Consider the following 14,275-nt stretch of genomic DNA (forward strand, 5'->3'; position numbering starts at 1 on the left):
CCATGTCTGGGTGGGTAAAGCAACCCACCTCAACCCAGATCTCATTCAGTGGCGTACTTCCTCTCCTGCTTTCCCTGAAGAAGAGAGAATGTGTTGGTTGCAAGAGTGGCTTCTGGTCAGTTTTGTCATTGCAAGCTGGGGGCTTATGAAGAACTGTGGGGAGGGGGAACAATCTGGAAATAGCTCCCTGCGAGATCATTTTCTCAGCAGCGTGATCAGGCCGGGTTCCCCCTCCGTGAATCCCTTTTTAACTAGTGCTCAGCTGCCGTCAACAGACCATCATTTTTAGAGCATATTAAATCATTATCAGTCCCATTTAAGCCTCCGCTCCCTGCTTTTGGTTAATTTACAGTCATACTTGCATTGTTGCCAAGTGGGATTTCTGTTTTATATATCCAAATGAATACATCCAGTTTGGTGTAGTGGTTAAGAACAGCGGGGAGAACCAGGTTGGATTCCCCACTCCTCCACTTGAAGCCAGCTGGGTGACCGTGGGTCAGTCACAGCTCTCTCGGAGCTCTCTCAACCCCACCCACCTCACAGGGTGATTGTTGTTGTGGGGATAATAACAACATGCTTTGTAAACCACTGAGTGGGTGTTCAGTTGTCCCGAAGGGCGGTATATAAATCGAATGTTAAAATAAAAATACATCACACTCTCAGAGCCCCAAAAGGTTGACTCAGAAGCCGCGAGGCCCACGCTAACAAAATGTAATCCCAAATAAGGTTACAACCCCTAGGCATGTGTGCTTGGGAATAAATTTCATTAAAGTCAATGTGGCTTACTTCTAAATAAACACAGATCAGGATTAGCTATGGCTAAATATTGTTTTTAATGTACCTTAATAAAATCTGACTTGTTGGGATTGTGTTCATGAAATGTTTGCACATGAGCATGGGCTCAGTACCAGTGGCGGTGAGTGGAAGCTGTGTGCCAAAAGGAGCAAGGGAGGAGCTCTGGGAGAACAGGCACATGGCTTGTAGAAGGTCCCAGCTTCAATCTGCTGTCATTATAGCCGATTCTGGGAAACGCTTCCGTTTTGCCCGAAACGTTGAGAGCCACTACTTATTACTGAGAAAATGTGTGTATCAACTCTCCAGAGCTCTTTCAGGCAGCTCACAAAATATAAACCATACAAGAAAATTGTAAGAGACGATTATGAATAAAACAAGCCAGGGGCTTAGAAATGGTGGATTAAACTTCAATTTGTTAGCCCTTATCCATCCCATTACCTTCTCCCAGGCTCTATTTAGGCCTTCCAAAGACCCCCCTCAAATCAGTTAAGAATTAGGGCTGGGTGTCATCCACCTATTGGCGGCACCTTAGTCCATGTTCTGAGATGGTTTCTCCTAGCAGTTTCGTGTAGATGTTAAACAGCTATGTGACAAGATGGACCCATTTGGACTCCGTAGCGTAAATGCACATCGGTCCCCTAAGTATCGCCTTCTGGAATAGGCCAGCCAAGAAAACAAAACATGTTGCTTCCCATTGCCAGCAAACATCAGTTAGAGTCACTGAGGCTCTTTCTGTACCAAATCCAGGCCTGAACTCTGAATTGAAATGAGTCTTGATCACTGATGCTCGGTGGCTCAAGAGCTACCCGCGGCTCCTCTGAGCAGTTTCCCAATATGGTACTAGCCCCTTGTCCTAGGAAAATAGGCAAGGCCGTTTTCCAGTAGGGATTGTGGCTGGTGGGCAGTTTGCCCCTTGAAACAGCTACCACCAGAAAGGCTGGAGGAACTCCCTGAGCTGCAGACCAAATGCCAGGGAGGAAATATGAGTGTCCATCCTTTCCAAGAACTCCCCACCCTCCACCTTCACACACACTGCATTCTCATCTCAGCATCTGGGCAACAGCTGGGAGTGTGGCAAGCTGGCCACAGGGAAGAAAATAAAACCACCACAGCAGCCAGCAGAGGAAAGAGCAAGCTGGCCACAGGGCTGGCCGGCCCTCGGAGGTCTTATTTACCCAACCAGCTATGCATCATGTCAAGCAGCGTACGAAAGCAGAAAGGGAAGTCTTCCTCTCACTCCAGATCAACACGGGTTGGCTAATGTTCAGCAGTGGTGGGAAGAGACAATCTACATGCACAGAGGTACTGTAGTAATGTAAAACGTTCTAGTTAAAGCCATGTATTTACTATTAATAGTAACATGAATTGCACATGCGTATTGGGTGGGATGGCTGACAGGGCGTACAACTGTCACGCAGCTCAAGATCACCCGGAGCTGCCCCTTCACTATCTGCTTGAGCGTCTTGTCCAGGAATGAAATGTTGGCCACTGGGCAGTATTCGGTCATTCCAGTCCACAGGCACCTTTTTCAGGGAGGCCTCGCAACTTCTTTCACAGCAGCCAGAATTGCCCTCTCCTGCAGAGGGGCATTTGTTACCTCTTGAACTCGCTTGACCAAGCTGACCTGACGTGATACTGTCAAGTGAGGAAGGGCAAGTTTGGGGCTAAAACACAGCGAGCCTGTTGTCCGCTTCAATCAGGCCTTGCCCACTGCAAGCACAGCTAGGCCAACACTGCGGTCCAGTAGCATCCTGAGATTCTGGTGAACCAACCATAGCATCTAAGTTGCTGTAGAAGTGAACAATTTACCTGAAATTATGCCCTGTAAATTATTTGCAGCGGCCTGTACGAGCTGGGTCGACATCCTCGGAGCCTCAAATAAAAGCCCTCCAGAAAAGCTTGGCCAGATGGCATTGCCTACATGCGACGGCAGCAGAGAAGCGAGTTTGCTTTGCCACTATCCCTGCCGCAAAGTAGGCAAGATAAGATCCTCTCACCTGTGCTCAGGTGTGTTGTTTTCTTCCACATGGTTCTGTCTGCCCATCATTCCAAGCTGCTCAATAAATCAAGGGACATTTGGGGTCTTGTGGGCAGGGAGGGAGTGGCTCCAGAGCAAGCGTGTCTACTGTCCAGGCCATCTATGTATTGACCAGGGCTGTGCCAGGACTGGAAAATCTCCAAGAAACATCAGGAAGACTTGTGGATTTATCAGCCTCCAATGGTCGACCATGCTAACCAGCTCCCTGCCCTTCCAAATATTTGAGAGTAAAAATCTCACCAAACAATGATTAGTTCATAACAAGTGTGTAGTGAAAATTTCCCTCATTAAAAAGCTAGTCATCACAGACAATAGTGTGCTAAGATGGGTTAATGATCTGAATCAAGATAAGACAGCTTCATACATATGTAATACTTAGGGGTTAAATAACGGGGGGCAATGGGTCTCGATGGAGCCTTAGACCCAGCAGGCTTTTAATAAAATTTGGTAGTTAAAAAGAAAATCTTTATATTACCTTATTGCCTTAGTTTGATCTAGCAGGGCTCTTAATAAAATTTGGTAGTTTAAAAAAATCGTTATATTACCTTATTGTTGTAAAGAAATTCCCATGCAGAAGTCTCCTTATACAGAATAGTATAAATGTTTTATTTTTTCTTTGTGATTTATCTGACAGTTTTGTTTTTACAATATAGAAAAGTGTAATCTTTGAATAGGTCTAGTAAATATAAATTTAATTCTATTTTTAGATGTAAACCAGAACTAGAAAATTAACCCCAAGCAACTCTCCCCCACTCGACTGACAATGGGCCTGGCCCAGGAGCAGAATGATTTCTATAGGGCTTTTTTGCAGGGATTCCACAGTCACCCCATTGAAATGGAGATGTTATGCACAGGAGTGCATCATAAATTGCAGCATTTTCATGGATTTTTACTGCCTATTTTCTTCAGCAATTTCATGCAAATGGTCAAGGGGTGCGGGAGGGAAGAACCAAGCTAAATACTGGGGAAAGCTTGTTCTAATACAGAGAGAAAACTAGATCTTTGATTGCACCTTCTTCAAATCTTTACACGCAATTCTGTCATACATAATCTACAACAGGAATTCAAACTTCACAAAATGGTTTCTGCACACTTATAAATACACATCACAAAAAAGGTGCAAGTTAGAATAAGACACAGAATATGTACAAAATTAAACAGGTTTAGTTCTAGACAAAAGGGATGCATGTTGCAATTTGAAAAATAACTTGATCAAGTATTATTTATCCACTTACACTAATTTACATTTATACAACTGTTATCATATGGACGCATACTGAATCAGTAAAAGGTGACTCTTCGTCATCTACTCTGAAAGGTAATGCACTGACTTTGTACCCTCCAAGTCAGAGTTCTAATTATAAAAGAATTCTGCTAAAATGAACCACAGCTTCCTTTTCAGGATTGTGTACATATATACGTACGCCTGCTATGTGTGTACATACATAGTTCTATAATAATACATATATGTACAGTTACATGGAGAAAATATCCCTTTTTGAAAAAAAGAATTGTGGTATTATAATTACGGGGAGAACTAAGAAATCGAGAAAGATATCCATTTGCCAATTCAAACATCAGGCTTATATCCCACCCATTCATGAAATACTGAACAATTTACTATACTGAAAAACTCCATGCTATTCTGTTAACGTTTTAATAAGATTTGTTAGAAAGGTGGTTACTTCTATGAATCTCCGTCCCAAGCCATGTTGTTTCACTCTATCTGTTCTATCAAGAGGTCAACATGTTTAGTTTTGCCTGGATACAATGTCGGGCTAAACCACTGCACTGCTGGAATTTATTTTTAAAAGATAAGCTAATTTGAGATGAAATCAGAAATGCAGAGGTGACTAGGGTTAACAGTTTCATATTAAGAGGCAGCTAGTTTGAACACCTTTCTGTTAATACCTCCCAGGACCTGGTTTGCTGTCTGCTGAAAATCATAGCTGGCACTCTATTGCTGATTCTCACTGCAGCTGAACACATTCAAATTTCCACTATATCCACGAGTCAGCTCAGAACGTTCAGTTCTTCCCACATTTGTTTGATAGATTTTGCAGGCACAAAAGGCAAATGAAGTTTGCTTTATATTATTTCCGAATGAAATCCTCCACTGTCTGATCTATTTCAGCCACAAACTAATAGAGGCAGAAGAAGCACTTAACAGGCTTAAGGGTTTCAGTGCTGGACTGTGGCCGTATGTTTATCCTAGTCAAGCTTCATCATAAATAACACCATAGTTAAAAACTCTTTGCTTAAAAACGACACCCTCAGCTCCTATTTAGCGCAACTTAAAACAACGCACACATCGTTCCTATTAAGAGAGTTGCTGCAACCCCTTAAGCCGTTTCCAAGTATTCTCGCCAATGACAGCTGGGATCCACAGAATTATTTTAGGTAGGGACCGGGGGGCGGGAGGGAGGTGTTTTTTTAAGCAGAATTCTTCCCCCATGCCATATCACGGGCAGTCTTTGGAAGTTCCCTCAGTTTAACAAAAGCTTTCCTGTGTGATATGAGGAATTTTATTTAAGAAACTTGAGGGGAAACCCAAGACCCTCTTCTTGAGCACACAAAACTAGTTGTATGTTTGTGTGTGTGTGTGGGGGGGGGGATCCTGCCCAGCATTGACGAACAGTTGATTACCAACTAACCAGCAGGCAAAAATAACCAAACTAAGGATTGCCCTATGCTTCCCCCTGCCCCCATGCATTAATTTTAAAAAGGTTCCGCTTGAAAAGTAATCTTTTTGAACGGTCTGTAAGATCCTCAAGCATTGCTTGTGTGTGTTCATTTATGCTGGAACGTTGGACTAAAGACGTGAGGGGTTTTTTCCCCACTTAAATGTTACAGAAGTGCCTAAGTATAAAAGATTTTGGAGAGCTACATATTGGAAATGCTACTAGATGATCCTATTGGGGCATCTCAGAGTGTGCCGTGGAGGTGACAAGAAGCCTATTGGTTGCTACCTGTGCAATGACAGCTTAATTCTTGAAAGGTTTTCGTATTCACTTCTTTGGAGCACTGAGGATCGTCCGCATGAGTTTGTCAAAATACACAAACTATTGATCTCTCAGAACCCAAACGGAAGCGGCTTGATACAATTTGGAATGGTACATTTAAAAGTGATGAAGATTATTTTATGGTATTTGAGGCTGTTACTAATTTTGACCTTGATTTATGTCTAACAATATTGTACATTTCTGCCCCTAGCTTCTGATAATGTATTACTCTTAATATAAAATCACTGTAAGACCACCACAAACTGTGTTCCCCATGAAATCAGAATAGCAACCAGCAAGATAATCCTCAAGATTTGCTTTTAGGAAAAAAAAATTTCTTTCAGCATTAGCTCACCCATCCATGTACTGTTATTTACTCTGTTTCAAAGCTAAAGCTGCACTGTGATACTGATAAAATATATTAGAAATATCTCTACAATATTTTTTTTGTTAGGAACATCCAGTCATGTCACTGGGGCTTTCACAGGAAATGCTCCTGATAAGACTGTGGCTGGTGTCTTGTCTACCCCCCTCCCCCATTACAAATTCAACTCTAAAATTGCAAATAATAATTTAAAAGATTGCTTGAAGAACTTTTCTTAAAAGAGAAAGAAGAAAAAGGCCATCTCAATTCTCCGAAGATTAGAAGTTGGGAAGAAAACAGGTGCCATCCTAGAAAGAAGAAAGTTAAGCTAAAAGGGTACTCATTAAGTCTCTTGGTTCAATATTAAGATAAGCCAATGCAAACTAAGCAGCACCCGAATAAGAGTGAAAGACTATCACTATCACCAGCTGCTGCAAATCAGAAAGTGTCCCTGTGCCTTTTAGTGTCCCATTCAGACGACGGCTTGTTTTCAAGACAGTCAGCAGTTCATGGCACAAGTGTCACTTTTAGACTTTCCTGCCGCATTAATGATTCTCATCAGACAACGTCCAAATTCCTCCAGGATCATCCGTTCCGCCATTGCTTTCGATTTCCCTGCTTTCTCCGCCTGCTCAGCTTGTGCAAGTAAGCAGTCACAGCTTGCGTCAGCAACCTCCTTCGTTACAAAGGTGAATGGCAACCTGGAAAGGAAAGAACAGCCTGAGTACCTGCATTTCATAGAGGGCACGGAGAAGGCAATCTTTAGAAACATTTCTTAGCAATGGGATTATAATACTTCAAACTCTGTGTGATTCTTCAGTAAGTTTTCATTTCTCTTTCCCCATAAGATCTATGAACAATAACACTGTTATGTGATTTTAACATGGGCTCTTTAAGCTAGAAATGGGGTGGGGGTAGGGGTGGGGACACAGGCAGCCACTAGACCAACATGGTGCCTGGGGATACCATGATTACTACCCACACCTTTCCTGGCAAATGCCAAATGGGGTTCCTGCCCAGCAGGTCTTCTAATTGGCCACTGGAGATATGATTGGGGTACAGATTAAAATAACATTGTATTGTCGAAGGCTTTCACGGCCGGAGAACGATGGTTGTTGTGGGTTTTCCGGGCTGTATTGCTGTGGTCTTGGCATTGTAGTTCCTGACGTTTCGCCAGCAGCTGTGGCTGGCATCTTCAAGATTCCCCACTCTTCAAGATGCCAGCCACAGCTGCTGGCGAAACGTCAGGAACTACAATGCCAAGACCACGGCAATACAGCCCGGAAAACCCACAACAACCATAAAATAACATTGTTTCAGCAGAAGCTGGCACTACCGTGTAGATTTTATTCTCTCTTACACTCTTCTTCCTCATTGTATTTTTAATAAATTACTCCTCTCATCCCCTGCACTTTGGCTTCCTAAGTGTGTGCGCTCCACCTCCTGCAGTGGCCATTTTGGGGCTGCACCCACCACCCTGAATCAAAATCCCCAAAGTGCAAGCAGGCTCGAAAAGGTTGGGGACACCTACACTAGGATATGGCACTGTGCTTTTTCTTTGGCTAGGAATCGCTGCAACCATTAAGGAAATGAAGCTGCAATAATGAAGAAAGGCTGGAGGGACAGTATCGGGGGGAACGGATAGGAGAAGAAAACCAAGTCCTATGAGGAAAGGTTGAAGAAGCTCAGTATGTTTAGCCTGGAGAGGAGACAATTTTCCACTGCCCCAGAAGGCTGGACCAGAACCAACAGGTTGAAATTAAAGCAAAAGAGTTTTCAGCTAAATATTAGGAAGAACTTCCTGACAGTTAGAGCCGTCCCTCAGTGGAACAGGCTTCCTCGGGAGGTGGTGGGCTCTCCCTCTTTGGAGGTTTTTAAGCAGAGGCTAGAGGGCCATCTGACAGCAATGCTGATTCTGTGAACCTAGGCAGAGCATTAGAGGGAGGGCAGGAAGGGTTACATCAGCGCTTAGTACTCATGGCCCCTTCGTACACACCCGGGGTAATGCCAATTGCCACTTTGGTTTCAAGAAGCAATTTTCTCTTGGCCAGTTTGGCTAGGGATCCTGGAAGTTTTTTGTTATCTTCTGGGCATGGAGCAGGGGTAGTTGTGAATTTCCAGCTCTATGATTCTAAGAATGCAGGAGGAGCCCAGGGAAGTGGCAATCGTCTCCCCTAACAAAGTTATTGGCTTGCCCTCCTTATATCCTCTATTCAAGCTGATTTATTTTGAATCAGCAAACCACAGCATGGGAACACACCTTCCCCCGCCACTGGACAGCACCGGTGCCGGCCTCGTTAGCAGGTCTGAAATCTGTGACGACAGCTTTGTCTTGGCAGCCGTTTGCTGCTGGACTCGCACCTCAGCCGCATCTGCCAAGTGCATTAATGTCTTCCGCTCTGGGCTTTCTTCAAAGTTCTTGCAGCCGACACATTTACAGATTGAGGAACACATGATCTTGGCCTAGGAAGGAGAAATACAAGGGGGGGGGGAGATATTGCTCATGTATTGTAGAACTGCATGGTTTTTTATTTTACAAGTGTGTACCACAACAAGTGCTCAAAGCGGTTGCATTTTAATAACAACAACAACAACATTCGATTTATATACTGCCCTTCAGGACAACTTAATGCCTACTCAGAGTGGTTTACAAAGCATGTTATTATTATCCCCACAACAAACACCCTGTGAGGTGGGTGGGGCTGAGAGAGCTCCAGAGAACTGTGACTAGCCCAAGGCCACCCAGCTGACTTCAAGTGGAGGAGTGGGGAATCAAACCATGTTAGAGATTAGAGTCCTGTGCTCTTAACCACTAAACCAAACTGGCAAACACCTTTGCAAAATGCAGCCCTGACTAGAACATAATAGAAAAATAAATCTATGTAGCACAACCCTAAAGAGGCCCATCTTTATTTCCTTCTGCTGAAAAAAGGTAAGTCAGAGGTTTACTATACTGATAAGGGCAAAACAAGGAAATAATCTTTTGAATGTAATATACACAAGCTGAGAAAAATAAAGGTCATCTCACTCTCAACATAAAGCAAGGGAAGTCTATATTATAATCTTCCCAGATATCCAAGTTTCTCATTGTTCCCAACAGCTGGGATCCAGTGGAGTGTTTCTGAAGACAATAGGAAGCCTGCCAACTGAGCACAAATTTCCTGGCTTCCCCTCCTACATCAATCTGAAATCCCCACCCCCACCCTAGAAATCCTGGTCCTGTGGAAAAGGGGGTATTTGGGGCTGCCACGGGAGAGGGAGCCAAGAATCTTGGGCTCTGTGTGCTGTTTGTAGATCTGAAGTCCTGTTTTACGTTCAACCTAAAAGCTTTCCGCCAATGACTTATCGTATACAGCACAATTGTTTCCAAGGGGAAGCTTTTATTCAGTCAAAATGAACAGTATGAGATTTTTTATGTAAAAGCTACCACATTAAATCATGATGAATAAATATTGTAGACATACACAACATATTTTTAAGGATATGGTGGTTAAATGTGACTAATTTTGTACACAATTAATATGCTATATGATGCTGAAGAGTCCAATGCTCTCAATGTTTAAAGTTTAACAATATCCAAATATATTGATAGTCCTGTTCTGACTGTATGTAACAGTTTCCCTCTGAATAATATACTTTCTTTTGCGTTCTACAAAATTTGTGTTTACTATTTTCAGTGTTTACTTCTTCCTAACTCTCATAAAGCAAAAATTAAGATACAGGTGCAGCTCTCTGTAGTATTGAGATGGACTGCACTTTTTAAAAGCTTGGAAGTGCTGTACAAACAGTTGAAGGGCTGTTAAGGTTTAATTCTTCACAGAAATAGAGAGCCTTGAGTGACAGGCTAATCCAAGGAATCTAACTGGGTAGCATGAGCTGAACAGAGAAAGACTTCTGAACTGGATGCGGGACTGAGAGTCTGATTTCAGCCCTAGCTGAGAGGACTCGAGGACTGACAGTTTGGAGATTCAGCCCTGACTGAAAGCAGCTGAACACAGACAGGAGAACTGGGGGCAAGTTGGCAAGGAAATTTGGGAAGTAGGTGAAGACTCCCATTCGGGCCAAAGAAAGGGAATAGATCTTCTAGTGAGAGAAGAATTTCCCTACCCAGTCAACAGGGAGCTAGCTCTGAAGAGTGAAGAAACCTGGTGTGGTAAGAAACTGCCTTTGGAGACCTTAAGAGTCAGTTAGAAAATGAAGACAAGCACTTGTGTTTCAAGAGAAGGGGTCTGGTACTGGAAAGAGGGTACCAGCCTTCTTAAAAACCAAAAGAGTAAGAATACTCAAAGAAAGTGGGAAAATACTAGAAAAAAAGCCTCTCAACATAAAGATTTAAGTAACTATGAAGAGCTTAAGAAATTCTCATTAGTCTGAAACTTAAGAACTAAAGTCTGTGCATGTACTGATTTTACCTCAGAGGTATCTATATTAAATTACCTCGGAAATGTTCAACCCCGATTTCACCTGACTATTCCCCATTATGTGAAATAAAACATTTTCTTATTTTCGAATTTAAAAATGCCTCTAATATCAGTTAAGTTGTTTAAGACCCAAAAAGGGGGAAGGGGGTAGGTATCACAAGAATATTAAAAAAAATTTCTTGTAAAAAAGGTAAGGCATTTATATTTTTAAATTTAAAGTCCATTAGCACCTTAAAGACCGATGAGATTTTCCATGGTTTAAGCTTTCAAGAGTCAAGCTCCCTTCGTCAAATCTAATGAAAGGAGCTTGTCTCTCAAAATCTTATACCTTTTGTCTTTAAAGGTGCTACTGGATTCAAGTTTTCTCTTCTACTGCAGACCAACATGGCTATGCACTTGAAACAAAAATTTTATAGGTTAACTATATTACAAATGATTCATTTGATATTGTTAAAGCAATAGTTCAGATCTGATAAGTTAGTATTCCATATATTTCAATTTCCCTTTTCCAAAATGGAAATAACTTTTCTCCCATTAGTTCCATGTTTTAGAAATTTTATATCTCAACCTAAGTCAGCAATTTCCAAGACAGAAGTCATGCAACTTTACAAGTAGACTGTCTTGTTGATGCCTGATATATGGAAGTGACCAAAATAGTTAAGACATGGCAGAATGTTTTATCTGAAGTTACTTCCTGGCCATAGAACTCCCTCTCCCCCTGGAGGTTAGCCAAAGTCAGAGCCCAAGTGTTATCACTCTTTTTTCTCTTGGGTAGATTTGGTCTTTAAGTCTTTTATTCTTGCCCCCTCTTGGTAGATTGCTGCCACCAGGAATTAAATTCTAGAATAACTTAAATTTTTCCTTTTAGTAACGCGCCCAAGGGTCAGGCTTTTCGTGGTACTATGTGGCCCTGAGGATAGGAATGGGATATAGGAATAACTCTGGGATTTAAAAAAAACAACAACCAACTTTTATTTTTATAAGAAGCATAGCAGTTTCATATTATTTCTAAAACTTGATTGTATCAAAAGACTAGTTCTCAATTAAAGTTACTTTACTTAAACCCAGTCACATAGATCTTCTCTCAGGCTTCACACACAGATTGCCTGCTTTTGATATTAATTTCTCTCTCAAGTATAAGTTAAGACCTTTTCTCAGGCGTGCGCACAGTTTGCCTGCTTTCTCCTGACTGAATGTTCTTTCACAAACACACAGTTCAGGCTTCCACCAAGTTATCTCTCTCTCAGACAACATACACAAGCTCAGGCAGCACACAGCTTGCCTGCTTTTCCCAGACTCAATCTTTTCTCTCCACTCTGTCTAAAACTGCATTCACTCTGCCCACACTCTGTCATCAACCAATCATCTCACTCACTCATCCCTCTCTTTCACCCCCACTCTTCATCTATACCACACCAAGCACTTAAAGTCACATACACACATTTACTTAAAATCATTACACCAAGCCTTTTCCAGAGCAATAAGACTGTTTTTTCTGTTAGCAGGCTGTTAGTGGTTGAAGATAACTTTGGTATCTGAGCAACATATATATTCACAGGGCATAAAAATAATGCGGATCAGAGCTTCTAAAAATTCGGAACCATTGTGGAGCTTCTGCAAGATTTAACTTGAGAGATTAATAAGAAAAAAGTACTCAGGAGAGAAGAAAAACAGCCGATTTCAAATCTCACCTCGTAGCATTCGCAATAGTTTTTGAGGCATCCAGACCGCTTGCAGTTGCAACCTTTGCTGTGCCGCCTGTCTGACTCACCTTCCTTTCCCTTCCCTATTTTGGGCTTGAAGGCCTCAGGGTTTCTGTCAAGACAGGCCTAGCAAGGCAGACACAAAAAAGTGCATCAGTGTACAAGCAGGAAACAAGCGCTAAAGATTCAAGACCCAGCCTTATAAAGGAAAAAGTCATTCATTCATCAAGTAGGATGAATGTTCTAAGATTCTCCTACAAGGAGTTACTCCCCTTTCAGAAGTAACAGCAAACTTAGTAATGTGGATTCCCTTGGATCTATCACTGTGAAGCAGAGGATTTTTACCTTGATTGCTTTCTGTCTATCATTTTCATGGTCCAGGTTATTATAGCAATTTGTACAGTTGCAGTTGTTGCAGAACTCGCCATTGGCAAAGCAGTCACAATACCTGAAAAGAGATCCCAGGTAGGGCTTGAACACCAACATCTGCACAGGATGTGCTAGTAAGAGTTCCAGAAGATCTTCCAACCAGCCTCCTGCCTGACAAAACTCTCAAATGTTGCCATAACAAGTACTGTTAAGTAAAACTGAAGATACCTCCCAGCAAAGTGAAAAATTTCCAGAGTACCACAGAGTACAGAACTGTGATTTGTGGCTACTGTGCCAAAATGTTGTTTGCACTGTACCATGATCTGCCAAAAACATACCACCAACCAACCATAATATGAGAGCCAGTGTGGTAGAGGGTTAGAGTGCTGGACTAGGATCTGGGAGAACCAGGTTCAAAATCCCCACTTTGCCATGGAAGCTCGCTTCCACTCTCAGCCTAACCTTCCTCACAGGGGTGTTCTGAGGATAAAATGGAAGATAAGAGAATTATGTAAACCACCTTGAGTCCTCATTGGGGAGAAAGGTGGGGAATAAATGAAGTAAATAATAAATTAATAATATGGCAAAATGCAGTTTGACAACAATATTTTGCCTTCAAGACCAATAACGTATCCGGCTCTAAAGAAACATTTCATATCAAAAGGCCTCACACAATCTATCATCCATGAAGAGCTGAATAAGGATGTGCACTTCGGGTTTCCGATTCGAGTAAAATACCTGAATTGGACCCGATTCGGAAATCCCGAAACAAAGCTTTCCGAAGCATTCGTAATGCTTAGGAAAGCTTCGGGGCCAAGTTTAAAAGGCCTCTTTCCTGCTGCTTGCAAGCAGCAGAGCCCTTTAAACATCTCCCCCAAACTCCAGCCCCAGCCCCCCAGCTCCACTTACCTTGGCCCTGCTGCCAAAGAGGCGGTTGGCAGCAGTGGCTCCAGCCCTCCCCGTCGCCCTGCAGGGCTGCGGGGTGATGGACAAGGCAGAGAAAGCCCTTCCTGCACCTCAAATGGCCGCTGTGGCGGCCAATTAAGGGGCAGGAAAAGCCGGAGGCAGCGGCTCTGGCCTTCCCCGCTGCCCTGCAGGCCCAGAGGAGGTGAAGCAGTGGCAGAGGAGCCGGCTCCGGGCTATCCCGGCCTTGCGCAGGCAGCAGCAGAGGCAGAGGAGCTGGCTCCAGGCCATCCCAGCTTCGCACGTGCGGCAGTGGCATCCCGCCGCCCAGCTGATCGCCCTCCCCCTCTCCCTGCTGGCCAGGTAAGTGGGGGGGGGGGTGGAGGGGTTGCCCCCGGGGGGGGTGGCTCCCCCTTACTTCAGCATGCTCCGAATCTTTATGGAGCATACCAAAGCGAGTAAATACTAGAATTCCGAAGCGGCTTGCCACTTCAGAATTCTGGTATTTCCGAACTTTTTTTCCGAACCCAAATCTTTTTGCGATGCACACCCCTAGAGCTGAATAGCACTGTGCAAGCTCCACAGCAGTTTGTGTTTCTTAAGATGCAAATGCACAAGTAAACTAACTATCTGCTGCAAAGTGAATTTGGGACAAAAACAACACCCTTAAAGATCTGTGG

General features: G+C 43.1%; 1 protein-coding gene across 6 annotated transcripts in view; it reads right to left on the reverse strand.

Annotated features, from left to right (window-relative positions):
* Positions 1-3,441: 3,441 nt before the first annotated feature.
* The window catches only part of LIN54 (lin-54 DREAM MuvB core complex component), a 40,744-nt gene continuing 29,910 nt past the window's right edge, over positions 3,442-14,275 (reverse strand). For all 6 annotated transcript variants that reach the window (XM_054990089.1, XM_054990092.1, XM_054990091.1 and 3 more), the window contains 4 exons: positions 12,669-12,771; positions 12,312-12,449; positions 8,460-8,662; positions 3,442-6,900 (listed from right to left, as the gene is read on the reverse strand). In XM_054990089.1, the coding sequence (XP_054846064.1) occupies positions 6,699-6,900; positions 8,460-8,662; positions 12,312-12,449; positions 12,669-12,771 (646 nt within the window). In that variant the 3' untranslated portion in view covers positions 3,442-6,698. The remainder of the gene's footprint in view (positions 6,901-8,459; positions 8,663-12,311; positions 12,450-12,668; positions 12,772-14,275) is intronic.

Source organism: Eublepharis macularius, chromosome 10, assembly GCF_028583425.1.
Source record: "Eublepharis macularius isolate TG4126 chromosome 10, MPM_Emac_v1.0, whole genome shotgun sequence".
NCBI lineage: Eukaryota > Metazoa > Chordata > Lepidosauria > Squamata > Eublepharidae > Eublepharis > Eublepharis macularius.